Genomic DNA, 18,593 nt, shown 5'->3' on the forward strand with positions numbered 1-18,593 from the left:
GAAACCGAGCTCCACATCTGAGTTTTGGCCAAGTTACTGTGTTTTGGAGCATGTATCCTCAATTGTAAATACAGAATAATGATAGCCACCCTGTTCGTTTCTCACAAGGATAGTGGGTGAGACAGGAGGAGGTATCTGAAAGTACTTCGTAAACTCTAAAATACTATAAATATAGAGATTATTTAACTGATGGTTGTCCACATCATCCTCTCTTTTCTCATTATTCATACACAACTTATTACAATGATAATAAGAGGGTTTTAGCCTTAATAATGAAAGCTGTTTTAATATGTAAATGTTGAAATTATAGTTGCATTCGGTTATACAAAAGTTTACAAATTTAGTAAAATATTTTGGAGATTAACATTTAGTATAGGATTTTTTTTCTACAGGGGAATAGTTTCTTCAGATAATGTTCTATTAGATGTTTTCCTCTCAGAAATAGTTGTTTTATTCTTAGCCACAATATTTGTTTTACTCTGTTTAAAAAAAAAATTGGGGGGCACCTGGCTGGTTCAGTTGGTAGAGCAATGTGACTCCTGATCTCAGGATTGTGAGTTCAAGCCCCACGTTGGGGGTAGTACATCTTACTTTAAAAAAAAAAAAAAAAATTGAGGATACATCTGAGTTCCACGTGTTTAAAATAAAAAGCCAAAGGCCCAATATTTTTAGAAATGCCAAACAGATTATCTCGCATTTGGGCAGTAATATGAAGTTAAATTCTAAAACCTGAAATATTTTCCAGAATCAACAACATTTCGGGGGAAAAATTCATTCCACTTCTAGAATTTCATTACTATAAGTGCACAGTTCTTGGTTTGCTAGATGAAGTAAAATCAAAATTGGATGTTTGGAACGTCAAATATGGGAACAAAGAATCTGTGGAATTGTTGCTGGAAGACTGGCATGTAAGCTGTTTTATTTTGTGTCTTTGACAACCGTTCTCCGTGTCTGGGTGCTAAGTTTGCAGTTTTCCTTAAGACAGTTTCCCTTTACCTTTCCAGGTTTTGAGATGAGTTTTCTCAGTAGTTTTCATTAGCTTAAAATTACCTAGAGAACAGAATTTTTGGTAGCCAAATAACAGACACTGGGAGGAGTAAGAAAGAGAAAACCACATTATTTACCACAACAGGGAAGACTCTGTTAACCAGGCTAATTAACATAATAGTTACAAAAAGTTTCAGGTTATTAAAAATTTCAGCATTCACTTACTGGATGTCTTGTTTAAGAATTTTTCCCACTCAGATTCATGGTTTCATTCAAAAATTAATTTTTTTTTTTTTAGAACATTTTAATCTTAGCCTTTCGAGTTGTAAGAGTGGGAAAGACAGTACATTTTGTCTTGGGGCTTATTTTTGGAGAAGGGGGTTAGCTCTTGAAATTAGTGGGAAAAAATGTTGCAAATGATTTAAATACAAATATGTTCTTTTGTAAATTAAAAGCATCCTAGAAATGTCATATCTGCAGTTAGGAATTCATATCATTCTTTCTGTTTCTCTTTTTTTGGAATGAGTGGCAAAAAAGAAAAATCCAAGATTGTAAATTTCAGTGCAAAAATTGAACAACACAATCAAGACAGATTTATTTAATAATTTATGATTTAAACACCGTACGTTCCTGAATAGGAGACATCATTCTCAATTTGACTAGGTTTTGAATGTATTTCCTACTTTGATTTTTCATTTTTCCATTTAAGTAATCATACCATTGGAATTTAATAAGTATACAGTAAATATGAGCTTTTAATTAACTGCATTTTTCAACAGCAGAATTTGCTTGCTTAGGACACATCATAATTTGACTAATGGTAGTTACTCAGATGTTTTTTGTGGGATGGATGTTATCTATTTACAACATACTCTCATATATCTAATAAAAATTATTATTCAATATTAATAAAAGTTGTGAAATAAGAGAAACTGGCATAAATTACGCAATATTAATAAATATGTGAAGTAGGAGCTTTTGAAAATGGTATATGTAACTTACCTTTTCCCACAGGAGAAAAACCGTTGTGGAACCTTATCACGGCAATGATGAACTTTGTTAGGTCTCATACCTACATAGTGTTCATACTTCTGTTTCCTAGATCTTAACCGATTTTCTTCATGAACTACTCTTCTTTTCTACCCAAATATATAGTAGTAAAGCCTTAAGGAAATTTTGGGGCCCGAGTGCTTCATCAATATTTATGTTTCTCTCTGGATTTCTTGACACATTTTTAATGGTAAAAAGCTGTCAATATATTTTTTTCCTTTTCCCCCCCAGAAATTTATTGAAGAAAAAGAGTTCCTAGCTCAACTTGAAACTTCCTTGCAAAAGTGTGAAGAAATACATAAGAATTTAGGTAAAGCTATACAGTTACTTTTTGATGAAATGACCACTTAAAAATAGCACGCGGGCGCCTGGGTGGCTCAGTCGGTTGTGCGTCTGACTTCGGCTCAGGTTATGATCTTGCAGGTCGTGGGTTTGAGCCCTGTGTCGGGCTCTGTGCTGATGGCTCAGAGCCTGGAGCCCGCTTTGGATTCTGTGTCTCCCTCTTTCTCTGTCTGCCCCTCCTCTGCTTGTCCTCTCTCTTTCTGTCTCAAAAATAAACAAACATTTAAAAAAATAGCATTTTATCTGTTTCACTTTCTTTATACCTTAACGTTTTAGGAATTGGTTTCACATGTGTTTTCTTTGGAAAATTCTTGCGTTCACTTTTAATATTATCACAGCACATATTTACTTGACCATTGACCATTAATATGCAAATATTTTTCTTGGTATTATTTTATTAATAAAAAACTGTTTTCTAAGATTACTTTCTTGTTTTGTTAACATTATAGATGGAGAATATCAGGATATTAGCAAACAATATATGGCAGTGGAATATGATATTTGTATGTATAGAAAAAATATATATAATGTCAAGTCCACTCTTCAGAAAGTTTTGACATGTTGGGCTACTTATCTGGAAAAACTTCGCTTACTAAAGGCTTGTTTTGAGGAGACAAAGAAGGAACAGATTAAAGAGGTATTTTCAGTCTAATGTTACCTCCTCAATTTTCTTTTCTTTTTTTTTTTTTTTCGTTTTGTTTGGAGATCCTCGTTTTCAATCCAAAAATGAGAGGCCAGGGAAGAGTGAGCATGACTCTTGGACATATTCTTCAAGGTATTGGAAAGAGTTTAGTTTCTTTCTAATACAATTGCCAAAAGGAAGTTTTCTCCGCATTGTAGGTTTTACACACACACACACACACACACACACACACACACACACAGTAGCTTTTGAACGATATATTGCTTAAGTTCTTTGGAAGGAAAAGAAAAGACTTGGAATATTCAATAGCTTATAGACACATTTAAAATAACTTGACAGTTTAAAAAGTTTTATTTTTCCATTTGGGTGAATACCTTTCAGCTCTAAAATCTTCCTGTATTTCCAGAGGAAGGAAATGCAGAATACCTTAGACTTATGTGGAGAGGCGTGGAAGAAATTTCAACGTAATTCATCAGTGTTTTCACTTGCTAGTCATGTCATAATCTGTTTTATGATTATTCTCTGGGATAGTTTTTCTTTCTTTCATTTCTTTTCCTCTGTTGCAAATGGTTATCTGCTTGAAAATAATTTTGATGAAAAGTCTCAGATGAAACATTTTCCAAATAGACACTAAAGTTCCTCAGCTGAAAATGGGCTGTTTATATGAAAGTAAAATTTGTGATAAGTGTAGGAGTGCGTAAAGAATATTTGAGGGGTTGGTGAGTCATTCTCCCTGTCACCTATAGTGATAAAAATTCAAATCTTTGGCTTTCAACGATTCTTCTGTGTTTAAAAACCTTTTTTTAAATTCTGATTTTAATTCTAGTAGTTAACCTACAGTATAATAGTAGTGTCAGATGTACAATAAAGTGATTCAACACTTTTCATGCAACATCCAGCGCTCATCACAAGGGCACTTCTGAATCCCCATCATCTATTTTACCCATCCCCCACCCACCTCCCCTCTGGTAATCATCAGTTTGTTCTCTGGTTAATAGTCTGTTTCTTGTTTGCCTCTCTCTTTCCTTTTTTCCCCCTTTGCTCGTCTGTTCTGTTTCTTACATTCCACATATGAGTGAAATCATATGATATTTGTCTTCCTCTGAGTTATTTTGCTTATCATAATACTCTCTGGCTTCATCCATTAAAGATATTTATTAAGATTCACATAAATGAGAAAAAAAAAAACACTATAAGCCTTGCACTTCCCAAACTCTGTGCTGAGGTGCCCTGAGCTGCCAGAGGACTTTAAAGATAATTTAAATTTTGAGGGACACAGCAACATCAGCCTGTGGGACACCATACAGCAAATAACTACCAAGTGGTTTGGACCCGACTACTTGAAAATCAGAACCGTTAGATGAATCTCCTGGCATAGGGAATTTATGAAAAAATTACCGAAACATTAAGGGCACCATGAACCGATAAATGTTTGAGAGCCTTTGCTCTAAGCTCATTAGCCACTTAGAAAGGCGGAACATCAGCTGCTTCCTTAAAGTTCAGGACCAAGAGCAATGACAGCTGGTGCCTGGCAGTTAGTGATTAGGGATGAAGAGCTAGTCCAGCAGGGATGGGGAATCCTCTGAGGGGAGGGTCAGAGCGTCTGCAAGAACCTCATACTCACTTTTGCTTAGAATCACTTGGTAAAGATCTATTACGCATAACAGAAAGACAAGTGTTGTGTCATTAAAATGTGTTGCTTCTATGTTGTGTAGATTCCCTTTGAGACAATATCCCAGTGGAGTGTAGAACATACTACTTTAAATGAAGTGGGAAATTTCCTAATTCAAGTCAGTAATGATGAAGTTGGATCATCTATTTCTAAAGAACTGAGAAGGCTGAATAAAAGATGGAGAAAATTTATTACAAAAACTCAACTTGTAAGTGTTTTTGTTTTTGTTTTTTGGTAACCGCTTCATTGAGATATAATTCCCATACCATACAATCCACTCATTGAAAGTGTATAACTTAGTATATTTAGTATATTCAGAGTCGTGCAGCCACCACCATCATAAATTCGAGAACATTTTTGTCATCTCCTAAAGAAACTCTGACTCCATTAGCAGTCACTCTCTACTCTCTCCCAGCCTCCCCAGTGGCCACTGATCTACTTTATGTCTCTGTAGATTTGCCTGTTCTGGATATTTCACACAGATGGAATCAGATAGTATCTGGTCTTTTGTTTCTCTCCTTTTAAACTTAGCATAATGTTTTCAAGGTTCGTCTGTGTTGTAACGTGTCAGTACTTCATTTACTTCTTATGGCAAATGATAGTCTATTGCATGGATACCCAGCATTTCATTTATTGATTGATCACTTTATGCACATTGGCTTCTTTCCACCCTTTTGACTATTATGAATAGTGTTGCTGTGAACATTTATGTCCAAGTTTTTTGTTTTTTTAAGAATGTTTATAGGGGCGCCTGGGTGGCGCAGTCGGTTAAGCGTCCGACTTCAGCCAGGTCACGATCTCGCGGTCCGTGAGTTCGAGCCCCGCGTCGGGCTCTGGGCTGATGGCTCAGAGCCTGGAGCCTGTTTCCGATTCTGTGTCTCCCTCTCTCTCTGCCCCTCCCCCGTTCATGCTCTGTCTCTCTCTGTCCCAAAAATAAATAAACGTTGAAAAAAATTTTTTTTAAATAAAATGTTTATTTATTTTGAGAGAGAAAGAGAGAGAAATAGAAAGCAAGCAGGGGAGGGGCAGAGAGAGAAGGAGAGAGAATCCCAAGCAGGCTCCACACTGTCAGTGCAGAGTGCCACACGGAGCTCCAACTCACGAATCATGAGAATCAGGACCCAAGCTGAAATCAAGAGTCGGACGCTTAACTGACTAAGTCAGTCGTCCCTTATGGACAAGAATTTGTGTGGACATGTAATAATACAGTTTTGTAGCTGAAATTCATTTACCATTATAGAACAACATAAGCATTTTTGCATACAGATTTCAACCTCCTTAAGAACATACACGGAGCTTTATATGGCTTTTTATTTAGCATGGCGCCTTATAAAAGCAGACCTTTAATAAATAATTTTTGAACTTAAATTATTTCTTATTTTTAATAATTTTAGACTGAGGGTTTTTTTTTTTTGTTTTTTGGGGAAATGCTCATACTTTATAACATTGTTATTGTGTGATAAATCCCCAAAATATGTTGAATATATTATGTCCAGTTATTGTTAGTAATAATGTATCTTCACATAAAAATATGGGCTTCAGGGTACCTGGGTGGCTCAGTTGGTTGAGCAACTGACTCTTGATTTTGGCTCAGGTCACGATCTCACGGCTCGTGAGCTCAAGGCCCGCGTAATGCCTTGTGCTGACAGTGAGGAGCCTGCTTGGAATTCTCTCCCTCTCTTTCTGCCCCTTCCCCCCTCCCCTCACTCTGTATCTCTCAAAATAAGTCAATAAGTAATTTTTTAAAATGGACTGTAAATTTTATGACAATTTTTATAGGAAATGAAACTGCCACTTAGAAAAAAACAGGATCAGCCCATTTTTGACAATTATGAAAATACTCAGCTATGTGAAGAAGAAAAACCAACTGTTGATTTTTCAATGGATATGTCAGTAGAACTTCCTGAAAGTCATAATCAGCATGTAAAGGTAAAATAGTCATACTTTATGTATTTCACTTGTATATAGCTATACTGTGGCTATTTTTCTTTTGTTAAACCTATATTGTTGAAACAGTGGTAAATGTGATTATTGGATAACACTTAAAAAAAATTTTTTTTTAACGTTTATTTATTTTTGAGACAGGGAGAGACAGAGCATGAACGGGGGAGGGTCAGAGAGAGAGGGAGACACAGAATCTGAAACAGGCTCCAGGCTCCGAGCTGTCAGCACAGAGCCCGACGTGGGGCTTGAACTCACTGACCGCGAGATCATGACCTGAGCCGAAGTCGGACGCTTAACCGACTGAGCCACCCAGGCACCCCTGGATAACACTTAAAATGTGGTCATTTTCCACTAGAATGCTTAAGTGGATCCCTCATGAAGGAGGCTTCAGCATTGAAGTCTGTGTCTCTCCCTCACTCAGGAATTCCGCAGACGTGCAGAAGCCGTCATGACTTCTGAGCTGTGGACACTGAGTTGATATTTTCTTCAGATGACTTCTGCCTCTTGCTCAGGGATTGTCTAGCTTTGGTCTAGCCCCTGGCACATGTCTTACTTCCTTTCTGTACAGTAGGGGACAATATAATCTTTATTTCTTGCTTTGTTGTTTAGTTTAGAGGACGATTTTAGATTATAGGGAAGACTATGGAAAAGGAACAAAGAGTTTATACACATGTAAGATAATACCAGTGATTTTGGAAATGTGCCTCCTTCCGAATAATAACATATCCAATTTCACTTAAATTAAGTTTGGACTGACTTTGGCCAGTTGCTGGGATGGAGTGCTAGTGTTTGGCACCGTAAGGAGACCTGATCAAAGTCTTGAAAGATCTGAAGTTGTGTAATACGTTTATAGAGGAGAAGGATGTGGAACACTATATTTCTCTAGTACATTTAAGATATCTGATTAACAACAGCTTTAAGGATGCAACTGTCATGCAGAGCTATAGCATAACCTATAGGATATTGAGAGGTTATCAATGGGAAAAGGCTTAATTTTGTTGAAATTGGATTCTGAGTCTCTTCTTGGTGATGTTTCATGACTACTGTCACTCATAGTTGTATTTACTAAAATTGTACGTGAGTTTTAGAAATGTATCTATGGAGTTACTACCCTAATTTTCTAAGCTTTAATCTTCTTATCTATAAAATGAAGATGATAATAACTAAATGATAGGAATGATACCCTCATTAAGAAAACATAATGTGAAGGGCACCTGGGTGGCTCAGTCATTTAAGCATCCAACTCTCAATTTGGGCTCAGGTCATGATCCCAGGTGGTGGGATCAACCCCCCATTGGGCTCTGTGCTGAGCATGGAGCCTGCTTAAGATTCTCTCTCTCTTTCTCTCTCTCTCCCTCCTCTGCACCTTTCCCCTGCTCATGCTTGCTCTCTCTCTCTCTCAAAAAAAAAAAAAAAAAAGTAAGAAAGAAAAAAAAGAAACCACGAACAATTTTTTACTTTTTAAAGTGATAAATGCGATCATAGAGTGTGATTATCATTATCCAAAAAGTAGGTTTTAAGTTACTAAATAAAGTATGTTGCATTAGCAGTCTTCAGGAAGAAAAGAGATATAACTTTTTCTAATTGAAAATTATTTTAGGGGTGCCTGGGTGGCTCACTTCAGTTGAGTGTCTGACTCTTGGTTTCAGCTCAAGTCACAATCTCACAGTTTCGTGAGTTCGAGCCTCATGTGGAGGCTCTGCACTGACTGCTGAACCTGCTTGGGATCCTCTCTCTCCCTCTCTCTCGGCCCCTCACCCATTTGTGCTCTCTGTCTCTCTCAAAATAAATACACTTAAAAAAGTATTTTATAAGTGATGTTGCCATTTTCTTAGTGGTAATTTTGAATGTTGTAGGCTGGGGAAGGACATGAAAAAGAAAATGAATTCACAGGGCAACTCAAAGTGGCTGAAGATGTTGAAAAACTCATTGAACAAGTGGAAATCTGGGAGGCAGAAACTGAATCTCTTCTGGAGCTTCTGAGATGTCATGAGGGGGTAGACGCCTCAGTGGAAGAATCTTTGCAGGTAGGAGTGCAAAAGTATTAAGAAGATAGCTTTTGTGGTTGTGGACTCATGTACTAAGACAAATACAAGGTTTTAAGGTAAATAGTAATAAGACTGCTGTTTGAACTTTCTTTGCTGAGCGTTGTAAAAATTGCATGCACTGTCATTCCTAGATCATTTGCTGAGATTTTGCCTGAGGACAGAGGATAGATTATCAGACCACTAATGATACCTTACAAGTCTCAATTCCTGAACTGATTTTCCCAGCCACCTAATGGAGATTAAAATATTCTCTGGTTTCAGGGGCGCCTGGGTGGCGCAGTCGGTTAAGCGTCCGACTTCAGCCAGGTCACGATCTTGCAGTCTGTGAGTTCGAGCCCTGCGTCGGGCTCTGGGCTGATGGCTCAGAGCCTGGAGCCTGTTTCCGATTCTGTGTCTCCCCCTCTCTCTGCCCCTCCCCCGTTCTGTCTCTCTCTGTCCCAAAAATAAATAAACGTTAAAAAAGAAAATTAAAAAATAAATAAATAAATAAATAAATAAATAAAATATTCTCTGGTTTCAGAGAGCAATGAGGAGATGAGTCAGGATGTGTCAGATAGGTAGGTCAGTTCAGCGAGAGTATAAGAGATTATACAATTTATGCTTTGAAAGCTCACCCATTGATTAAGCCACCTACCCTTCCTTCCTTGATGCAGGGAGGGTGACGGATGTTGTTAAAACCTTTCTGTCTTTATTCTTGGGCAGTTGACTCATTGAAAAGCACTGAGGCAAGAGTGTGTTTTAATATCATTCGGTTCTCCTGGGGAAGGAGTTACGACTGAGGTTTTTACTGAGTTCCAGCTCAGCTATAAAACTTATGGAGCATGTCATAAATTACAACAAGATGGAAAGTTCCTGGAATGAAGGGATATTCACGTAATTCTTTGAAATCCAGATTTCTGAAAGGTGTATAGGTAGCATTTTGTGTTTTCATGGTTTATACGAATCGCGTTTTTTATCATTTTGAAAATACTGTGTAAACGTACCTGTGCCATCTGCCAGCACTTATTTTTACTTTTGTGTTATTTTTATATTTATTTATTTGTTGTATCTGGAATTCGTTTGATGAAAGAAATGAGTAGGAAGGAGAAATTCAATATTTTAAAAATATTTCAAAACGATGACAATGATCCCTCTTATAAACAATGAAAATACAAATATGCTTATATAAGGATATACTTATATTAACAAGGAATTAAGTAGATCTTTATTAGAGCAAGATATATGGTGAAGTAAGAAATGCAAATTGGTGAACAGTACCAGTGATGTGATTTTTTTTAGTCTTTTTTTTAAAACAATTGCTTTTTTTTTAAATTTTTTTTTTCAATGTTTTTATTTATTTTTGGGACAGAGAGAGACAGAGCATGAACGGGGGAGGGGCAGAGAGAGAGGGAGACACAGAATCGGAAACAGGCTCCAGGCTCTGAGCCATCAGCCCAGAGCCCGACGCGGGGCTCGAACTCACGGACCGCAAGATCGTGACCTGGCTGAAGTCGGACGCTTAACCGACTGCACCACCCAGGCGCCCCAAAACAATTGCTTTTTTATAGTAAATGGGTTTATATTCATAGAAAACTGTGTGTAAGGATATACAAATAACTAACTGTTATCTTGATCGTGCATTAGGCCCCAGTCTTGGCACATTTCCAGATGCCTCATACATGTAAACCAAGTAACCAAGTATTGTTGCTTTTATAATTTAAAAGAGAAAAAAATGAAAATATAAATGAATGTGCTAACTGTAGAACATTTAAATAATGTACAAAAGCATAAAGAGTAAAAGCACCATGATTCCACTGCTCTCAGATAAATACAGTCAACATTTATATAGTTAATATCAAGCAGTGTAACTTCTATTTTATCATACTTTTGCTACCCTTGAGTTGTAATTAAAATTTTTTGTGCTGATTTGATAACTGAAAAGTGGTACCTCATTATTATTTTAATTTGTACTTATTTAATTACATGTAAGTTGAACTGTCTTTCATGTATTTATCGGCCATTTGTTTTTGTGAATTATCTGTTCTTGCGTTTTCTGAATTTTCTTTGGGACCTTAGTACTTTTCTTTCTTTTTTTTTTTTAACGTTTATTTATTTTTGAGACAGAGAGAGACAGAGCATGAGCAGGGGAGGGGCAAAAAGAGAGGGAGACACCGAATCTGAAACAGGCTCCAGGCTCTGAGCTGTCAGCACAGAGCCCGACACGGGGCTCGAACTCACTGCGAGATCATGACCTGAGCCGAAGTCGGACACTTAACCAACTGAGCCACGCAAGCGTCCCAAGGACCTTAGTACTTTTCTTATTGAATTTATGAGCTCTTTGAATCACGACGCATTTTCATTTGTGTGGCAAATATTTTTACCAAGTTGTTGGCTTTTAAGTTGTTTATTTTATTTTACATGGAAAATTTTTATATTGATATTACTGCTCTTATCCCTAAAAAGGCCCCTTCACACCCAGAGGGTAGATCACTTTTCATGGATAATTTCTTTTTGTAGTTTTCTATTTTATATGTAACTTTCTGATCCACTGAAATTTATTTTTAGTGTGTTGTATAAAGCATGGTTATAAATTTCTTTTCCAATAGCCATTTTTCTCCAATAACATTTAGTGAATCTCCTTCCAACCGATTTGACTTAGAACAACTTCATTTTGGGGTGCCTGCGTGGCTCAGTCAGTTGGGCGTCCGACTTCAGCTCAGGTTATGATCTCGCAGTTCTTGAGCTCGAGTCCTGCATCGGGCTCTGTGCTGACAGCTTTGGATTCTGCTTTGACAGCTTTGGAACCTGCTTTGGATTCTGTGTCTCCTTCTCTGTCTGCCCCTCCCTGCCCTTGCGTGTGTGTGCATGCTTGTGCTCTCTCCCCCTCTCTCTCAAAATAAATAAACATTTAAAAAAAAGAGAACAACTTCATTTTAAGATTTATTACTACTCTCTCAACTTATTTGACTATTGGCATTGTATTACTTCTAGGCTTTATTTTATTGAAGTGCTTACTGTGTAGAGAATCTATGACAGACTATGTTTCTCAGAATCTCATTGTACTAACATAAAAATTTTTTAATGAAGTTTAAAAATAACATTTTTAGAGTACAAATGTACCTCACTTTGGATTAATAATAATTAACTTTTTATGATTTCCTGACCAGATTAAGGTTAATGTTTAACATGTAACCTGAATATTTATTGTGGTCTCACTTTGTTTTCATAGCATCTTATTGCCAAAGGCTCTATGTATGAAGAGCTTGTGTCTAGAATTGAAGATACCTTACAAATGGATGTGCAGAATATTTCCAGCCAGGAGTCCCTTCAACATGTTCTCACAGTTGGGCTTCAGACAAAGATTCAAGAAGCTAAAGAGAAAGTTCAGGTCTCTCTTTAATATTTCTTATTAAGTAAATCCAGTCTTTAAAACTGAGTGGTCAGTAGGAGGATGGGGAAGAGAGGGAGGGATTGCCCTCTAAGTTGGAAACGTTTTATAAAATATTACTTTTGTGTTTATTTGTATATTTTAACAATTTAGAGCACATTGAAAAATATCAACATAATAAGTAGGATATTCTTATGTCTAGTGGGAAAATAAGAGTCACTCCTCAAAGACTGTATTTGTTAATTTGTGACTTACCGAAAAGCTGGGCCAGCTGTTGAGAATTTTTTGTCTTTGCAGATCAGTATGGTGAAATTAGTTTCCGTGTTGAAAAACTCAGCTGATGCTTCCCCAGATCTGGATGTCAGGCTGAAAGTGGAGGAGTCACAGAGGGAACTTGAATCATACATGACAAGGGCTGAGCAATTACTTGGACAAAGAGAGAGCCGGAGTGGACTCATTTCAAAATACAAGGTGGGACTCTCAACCGTCAAATGTAGGCTCTTCTTTTTTTTTTTTTTTTTTTTTAACATTTATTCATTTTTAAGAGACACAGACATGAGTAGGGCAAGTGCAGAGAGAGAGGGAGACACAGAATCTGAAGCAGGCTCCAGGCTCTGAGCTGTCAGCACAGAGCCTGACGCAGGGCTCAAACCCACAGGCCGTGAGATCATGACCTGGGCCAAAGTCGGACACTTAACCCACCGAGCCACCCAGGCACCCCCAAATGTAGGCTATTTATTATCAGCTACCTACCTCATGTGAAATCGAGATAATTCCGTCACTGTAATCATGCACAAAGTTACTGTAACTTTAAAGAATTTCCCAGTTTTATATGTTGTTCCCAGAAACTATTAAAAATATACATGAATGTGAGGAATTTTTTCAATTTAAATTTTAGTAAAGATCTGCCGAATGGGCTCGGTGGTATAGTGTCACGAGCACAACTGATTGTATGATATTCAGCATGAGTTTAATTTTTCTTGCTTTTTAAATTAGTAAAATGGGCAGCATAATTCCAGCTGCCAAATTTGTTGTGAGACGTTAAATAAAAAAAAGGCACATGAAGGCCCTTGGAATAGGTAAAGTTCTCTGAATATAAAATCACACTTTTGTCATTAAAATGCTTTGATAGAAGTTATATGTGATTTTATGGGTAAAGATCCAGTGATGTTGTTTTGTGTGGCGATAGTTTCAGGTTGCTTTTTGCCGGTTTGATAGGCGACTCAAGATGTGTGCAAACCCGAGAGTCATTATTTAATTTTTTTTTTTTCAACGTTTATTTATTTTGGGGACAGAGAGAGACAGAGCATGAACGGGGGAGGGGCAGAGAGAGAGGGAGACACAGAATCGGAAACAGGCTCCAGGCTCTGAGCCATCAGCCCAGAGCCCGACGCGGGGCTCGAACTCCCGGACCGCGAGATCGTGACCTGGCTGAAGTCGGACGCTTAACCGACTGCGCCACCCAGGCGCCCCCCGAGAGTCATTATTAATTAACATGATGGAAGGCACTTGGGTGGTCTATGAAGTAAAAGTACGATAAGGTCTCTACCATTGGACACATTGGAGAGGTAGAGTGATATGTGTCCTTTCGTTCCTTTATTCAATATTTCACACACTTATTGGACATTTAACATGAGCTAGACTTCTGGGGGGACCGCCCCACTCTTCTAGAAGAAGGAGCCTCTTTATTCTCATCATGGCCTCCTTCTCTTTTCTGGGCCTCAGTCCTCATCTGGCTTTCTGGATTGTGAACCCGACCACAGCCCTGTTATCAGCCGTCTCAACACTGCTTTTCCCAGGACCCCAAAGACCTCCCCTGCGTGATCTATTTCTGTTTGCATGTTGCTAGCCACCATCTTTGACCAGTTCCCTCGGCCTTTTATTGTCGCTTGTATTCCTAGGTTGCTGAGAGTGCTGAACTGACCTTAAAGAGTCAGTGGTTCTTATGAATAATCACCAGGCTGGATTTCCTGGTGCTGATATGGTCAGCTTAGGAAAGAGAGAAGGAAGAGACAAAACGGAGGCTCAAGGCCCCTTCTCTCCCAGAGAGAGGGGTTAGAGGGGTCAGTCTGGCGCCATTTGCCTCCTGCTGAGGGTCTACCTTTTGGAATCTGAGGCCACAGATTTCCCCCCTTTTATCTCTGGCATTTAGTAAAGTAGAGCCATTTTCATGGCAGAAGCAAGATCTATGCCCTGCCACGTCCTGCCCTGAGACCCCTGGGACTCCAGGGGCACATGAGTCATGGGAGCCATCTGCCAGCATGTAGGGTTAGAGAGTCTCCCCGGGTAATAAATCCAGCAATCCTCACAGAGGCCTTGGAGGAAGGCCCTGGGGCTCAGCCTCGTACCTTTTCCACAGTAGGCCCATAATAAATACGTCGTGGGCGCATGAATGAATTCCCACCGTGCTTAAGTGCCTTATTCCCTAAAGTTACTTTTGTCTTCTGTCTCCTGTAGGTTTTCTGTCTCTTTCACAAGCACCAAACTGTTCTGTGTTCTGTCATTTCCTAATTAATTAAACTAGGTTTCTGCCAGGTAATTGCCAGGTCTGTAAGAGCAGGTAAGCATGAGATAAGGAGCAGACGCGTCTCTGTCCACTGCTAGCTACTCCCTCTCTGGGGCAGGACTGCCAGTGTGGTTGGCCCTGGGCAAAACTTTGAAGTTGATGATAAGGTAATGTTGACTTGTTGCAGCCTAAAAATGCTTATGCACAATATTAAATATTGGCCTATTAATCCTACTATAAATTGTGTCTTCTTACAACACTAATCTCTAATACATGCTAGTATATTCTTCGTAATGTATTGTTAATGAAGGATGGTCCTCTATTCACTAGTACTTAGGAAATTTAGAGGAAACAGTGCCAGTGGCTCATTCCTCTACACAATAATCCTTTCAATTATTTATCAGAGGGGTAACAAAAGTCCTTTTGAATATCCTAAGCAAGTCTTTATCTGGTCCTCAAATGTCTAACTACATTTGATTAATAAATATTTTGCAGTTCTTTTCAAAGTTATTCAAGAGATGCAAAAGGGATATCAACCTTACTTTACAAAAAGTCTCTCCTAAATCTTCATAGTCCCCAAAAAGTCTTTTCCCAGTTCTGCCCCTGAAAGACCTACCAAAATTAGCTTTGAGGACTTGGCAGTAGAATGAGACTTTTTTTTTTTTTTAAAGATTTTATTTTTTAAGCAATCTGTGTACCCAACGTGGGGCCCAAACGCAGAACCCCAAGACCCGAGAGTCGCACCCTCCGCTGACTGAGCCAGCCAGGCACCCCTAGAATGAGGCTTTCATGTTCTCATTTACGTTCTCTTTTTTAGGAAGCACTAATAATTCTAAATTCTAAAAGTCTGGTCAAGTATTTGAAAGCTGTTGAGGAACTGAAAAATGATGTAACTGAGGGTGTAAAGCTGTCTTTGGAAGAAGAGAGTAGACGTGTCTGTGCCAAGTGGGAGGTAAGAACATGCACATGTATCTGGGATTCTGCTTGTAGATCTGACCCTGGGCCCATTTGTCATCAGTCATTCCTGGCCATCCCCCGTGTACTTGGTATCACAGTGGGGGCTGATCCTGTGAGTTTCCCAGGACCCAGTCAGGTTCTGTGTTCAGCCAATGACAACACGGCTTGGAGATTAGCGGGTGATTGGAGGGGGAAAAGGGGAGAGTCCAAAGTCCCTCTCTTGGACAGTGTCTTTGGTGGCTGTGGGTTCCATGGTTCCAGATTCTGATGACCCTTCTGTCTGGGCTCCTCGGAAGCCTCCAGCCCAGCAGTATAGCAGCCTTCTGCCAGTGTTCATCTCCGGATTGCCTTACTGTCCTCCCTTTGGCTTTTCTGATCTTTCATCTCGTGTGTAACTAGTTCCCTGCATTTAATTCCCTCTGAGTTAAATATTTAATGTTTCCTGGGTCCCTAGTTGGATCCTGACTGAGACAACATATAGACACATATGCACATGTAGAGTTTCCTAGTGAAATAGGCATAGACTTTGATGGCAGACAGACCTCGATTCAGCAGCTATGACCTTGGGTAAGTTGTTTCACCCTCTAGGAATGTATCTGATAAAATGGGGATGTGTGCAACCACTTGGCAGGATTATTGCAAGGATTTATCTAAAGCCCCACCACAGAGATTGTGTTCAGTAAGCGGTGATTTGTATTCAGCGTGTGTGTCTGGAGAGAGAGAATAAGGTAATATAATTGAATGTCTACTGTTAAAGGCACTTAAAACGTATTTTATTTAACTTTTTTTTTTTTTTTTTTTTTAGAGAGAGCGTGTAAGTGGGGGAGAGGGTCAGAGGGAGAGAGAGAGAATCTCAAGCAGGCTCCACGTCCAATGTGGAGGCTGATGTGGGGCTCGATCCCATGACCCTGGGATCATGACCTGAGCTGAAATCAAGAGTTGGATGCTCACCTGATGGAGCCACCCAGGCACCCCTTAAAACATACTTTTAAATAGACGTTTATTTAAAATAAATAAATTAAATGAAAAGTTAAATAAATTTCTAAATTTTAGAACAATTTTATTTATTTATTTATTTATTTATTTATTTATTTATTTATTTAGAATTTTAGAGCAATTTTAGATTTACTGAATTATTACAAAGATAGTACAGAGAGTTCCAGTGTACCCCATGCCCAGTATTATTATCCCTTATTATTATCATCTTACATTAATACGGTATCTTTGTCACACTTAATGGCCCAACGATGGTACATTATTTCCTTACGTTTATACTTTATGCATGCACCGCGTTTCCCTCCTCTCATTTTTTTTCTATTTCAGAATCCCATCCAGGACATACATTTTAGTTCTGTGTTATTTCTCCATAGGCTCGGAATGTGTTTTGTATATGTTTTCTCTAGTCTCCAGCCTTGTCTTTTCCATTCTCTTAATGGTATCTTTCATAGCTAATACATGGTTTTAGTTGTTAGAAAAAGAAAATATGTTTCTGGGTCTGGTATATTTTAAAACATCCTTCCCAGTGACATAAAGACGAATCAGAATGTTGTTTAAACTCTCTTTCGACCCTGTGTTACTACAAATATTCTTATTGGGTTTTTGATGAAAATCTTTTCAATGTATTCTTTTCCCATAGTTAGCTAATACATGTGCCTTTGTGGGCTTTTTTTTTTTTTTTTTTTTGCAGTCTCTTCATCATGAGATGTCTTTGTATATTCAACAACTGAAAATAGACATTGAAAAAGGAAAACTCAGTGACAGTATTTCAAAACTTGAAAAACAAATAAATAAAGAAAAGAAACTAATTCGCAGAGGAAGGACCAAGGGTCTCATCAAGGAACATGAGGTAAACCACCTGTTTTCCATTTATATGTTGTCATCATTTTGGAGTTTCTCTTACATGGTTGTGTATGTCCTTCACCTCGGATTAAACCTGCTCTGAAAATTACGTCAGTCCTCTTGTCCGTTTCCTGGGGATTATCCCTTACGTGGTTCGAGTTCTAACTGCAGCCTGTGTTTCTTGCTTTTGGGACATGAGAAAAATTCAGCGTCAAGTTATTTCATGATTTCCCTTGCCATGGCTCAGTGGCCCCTGTCCCTTGAGATGTGGTTGCTTAAGTACCCACAGTTGATTTTGAGGGGCGCGGTGTCCTTAGAAGTGCTGCTTTTGGAAAAGATAGCAAATCAGGATATAAGCATCTGGGGCAAATCTCATGCTCCATCCGGCCCCCATCCTATATGATTGCTTCTAATTATTTGACAGTATTGACTCTTCTTCTTTCCTTTAAACTTTACTGCCGTGGCTCTCCCAATATCAACCTCTCTTGCTTTTCCTTATTTGATTATTTTTTGGGGGGTGGGGAACTTCTTTTTAGTGTCATTCACAAATTTCTCTCTCTTTTTTAAAGTAATCTTTATACCCAACGTGGGGCTCGAACTCATGACCCGAGATCAACAGTCGCACAGTCTACCAACTGAGCCAGGCAGGGGCGCCGCAAATTTCTCTGTTTCCCTTGTGTTATCTTAATGTTTTAGTTTTGAGAGTCTCCATTTTTGGCTTGTTTCATGCCTGCCCTAGGGGGTTTTCTGCCCTTTGCGGCTTTAATGATAAAACCCTCTCTGCAGTGATAGTGCCTAAATCTTTATCACCACCTGAGTCCTTTCCTCTGAGGTCCAGATTCTGTTTCTGAGTGGTACATGTCCCAGTGTTCTTCAGAAACCTCCAGTTCAGCGTGTCCAAAACTAGCCAATAATATCTTCCCTCAAACTTTGCTCTCTTTTGTATCTGTTGGTCATGAAACCACTGCAGCCTGAGAACTCCCCTCCTCCCCATCCCCTTTCCTTCCTGCTCAGCTGTGATGGAGTCAGTTGCCAGGCCTCATGGGTTACTCTCCAGGACACCTGCTTCCTCTCCTTCTTTTCTACGGTGTTGCCATTGCCCTTGACCTGAGGTATTTTCCCCATGCGATGATGGCCACATCATCTTCCAGACCCATCAACAGAGAGACCCCTTTGAACCACAAATCCTATGTCACTGCCTCACTGTTACTCCCAGAATATCTCTAAGCCCCTTAGAA

At 38.8% G+C, this 18,593-nt stretch overlaps 1 protein-coding gene across 1 annotated transcript in view; it reads left to right on the top strand.

The window, feature by feature from the left end:
* The window catches only part of SYNE2 (spectrin repeat containing nuclear envelope protein 2), a 349,558-nt gene that overhangs the window by 115,467 nt on the left and 215,498 nt on the right, over window positions 1-18,593 (top strand). Inside the window, 10 exon segments of the mRNA XM_045451206.1 lie at window positions 746-908; window positions 2,269-2,347; window positions 2,829-3,016; window positions 4,738-4,902; window positions 6,474-6,623; window positions 8,495-8,665; window positions 11,895-12,053; window positions 12,351-12,524; window positions 15,377-15,511; window positions 17,204-17,362. Of these exon segments, the coding sequence (XP_045307162.1) occupies window positions 746-908; window positions 2,269-2,347; window positions 2,829-3,016; window positions 4,738-4,902; window positions 6,474-6,623; window positions 8,495-8,665; window positions 11,895-12,053; window positions 12,351-12,524; window positions 15,377-15,511; window positions 17,204-17,362 (1,543 nt within the window).

Source organism: Leopardus geoffroyi, chromosome B3 (genome assembly GCF_018350155.1).
Source record: "Leopardus geoffroyi isolate Oge1 chromosome B3, O.geoffroyi_Oge1_pat1.0, whole genome shotgun sequence".
In the NCBI taxonomy this organism is placed as follows: Eukaryota; Metazoa; Chordata; class Mammalia; order Carnivora; family Felidae; genus Leopardus; species Leopardus geoffroyi.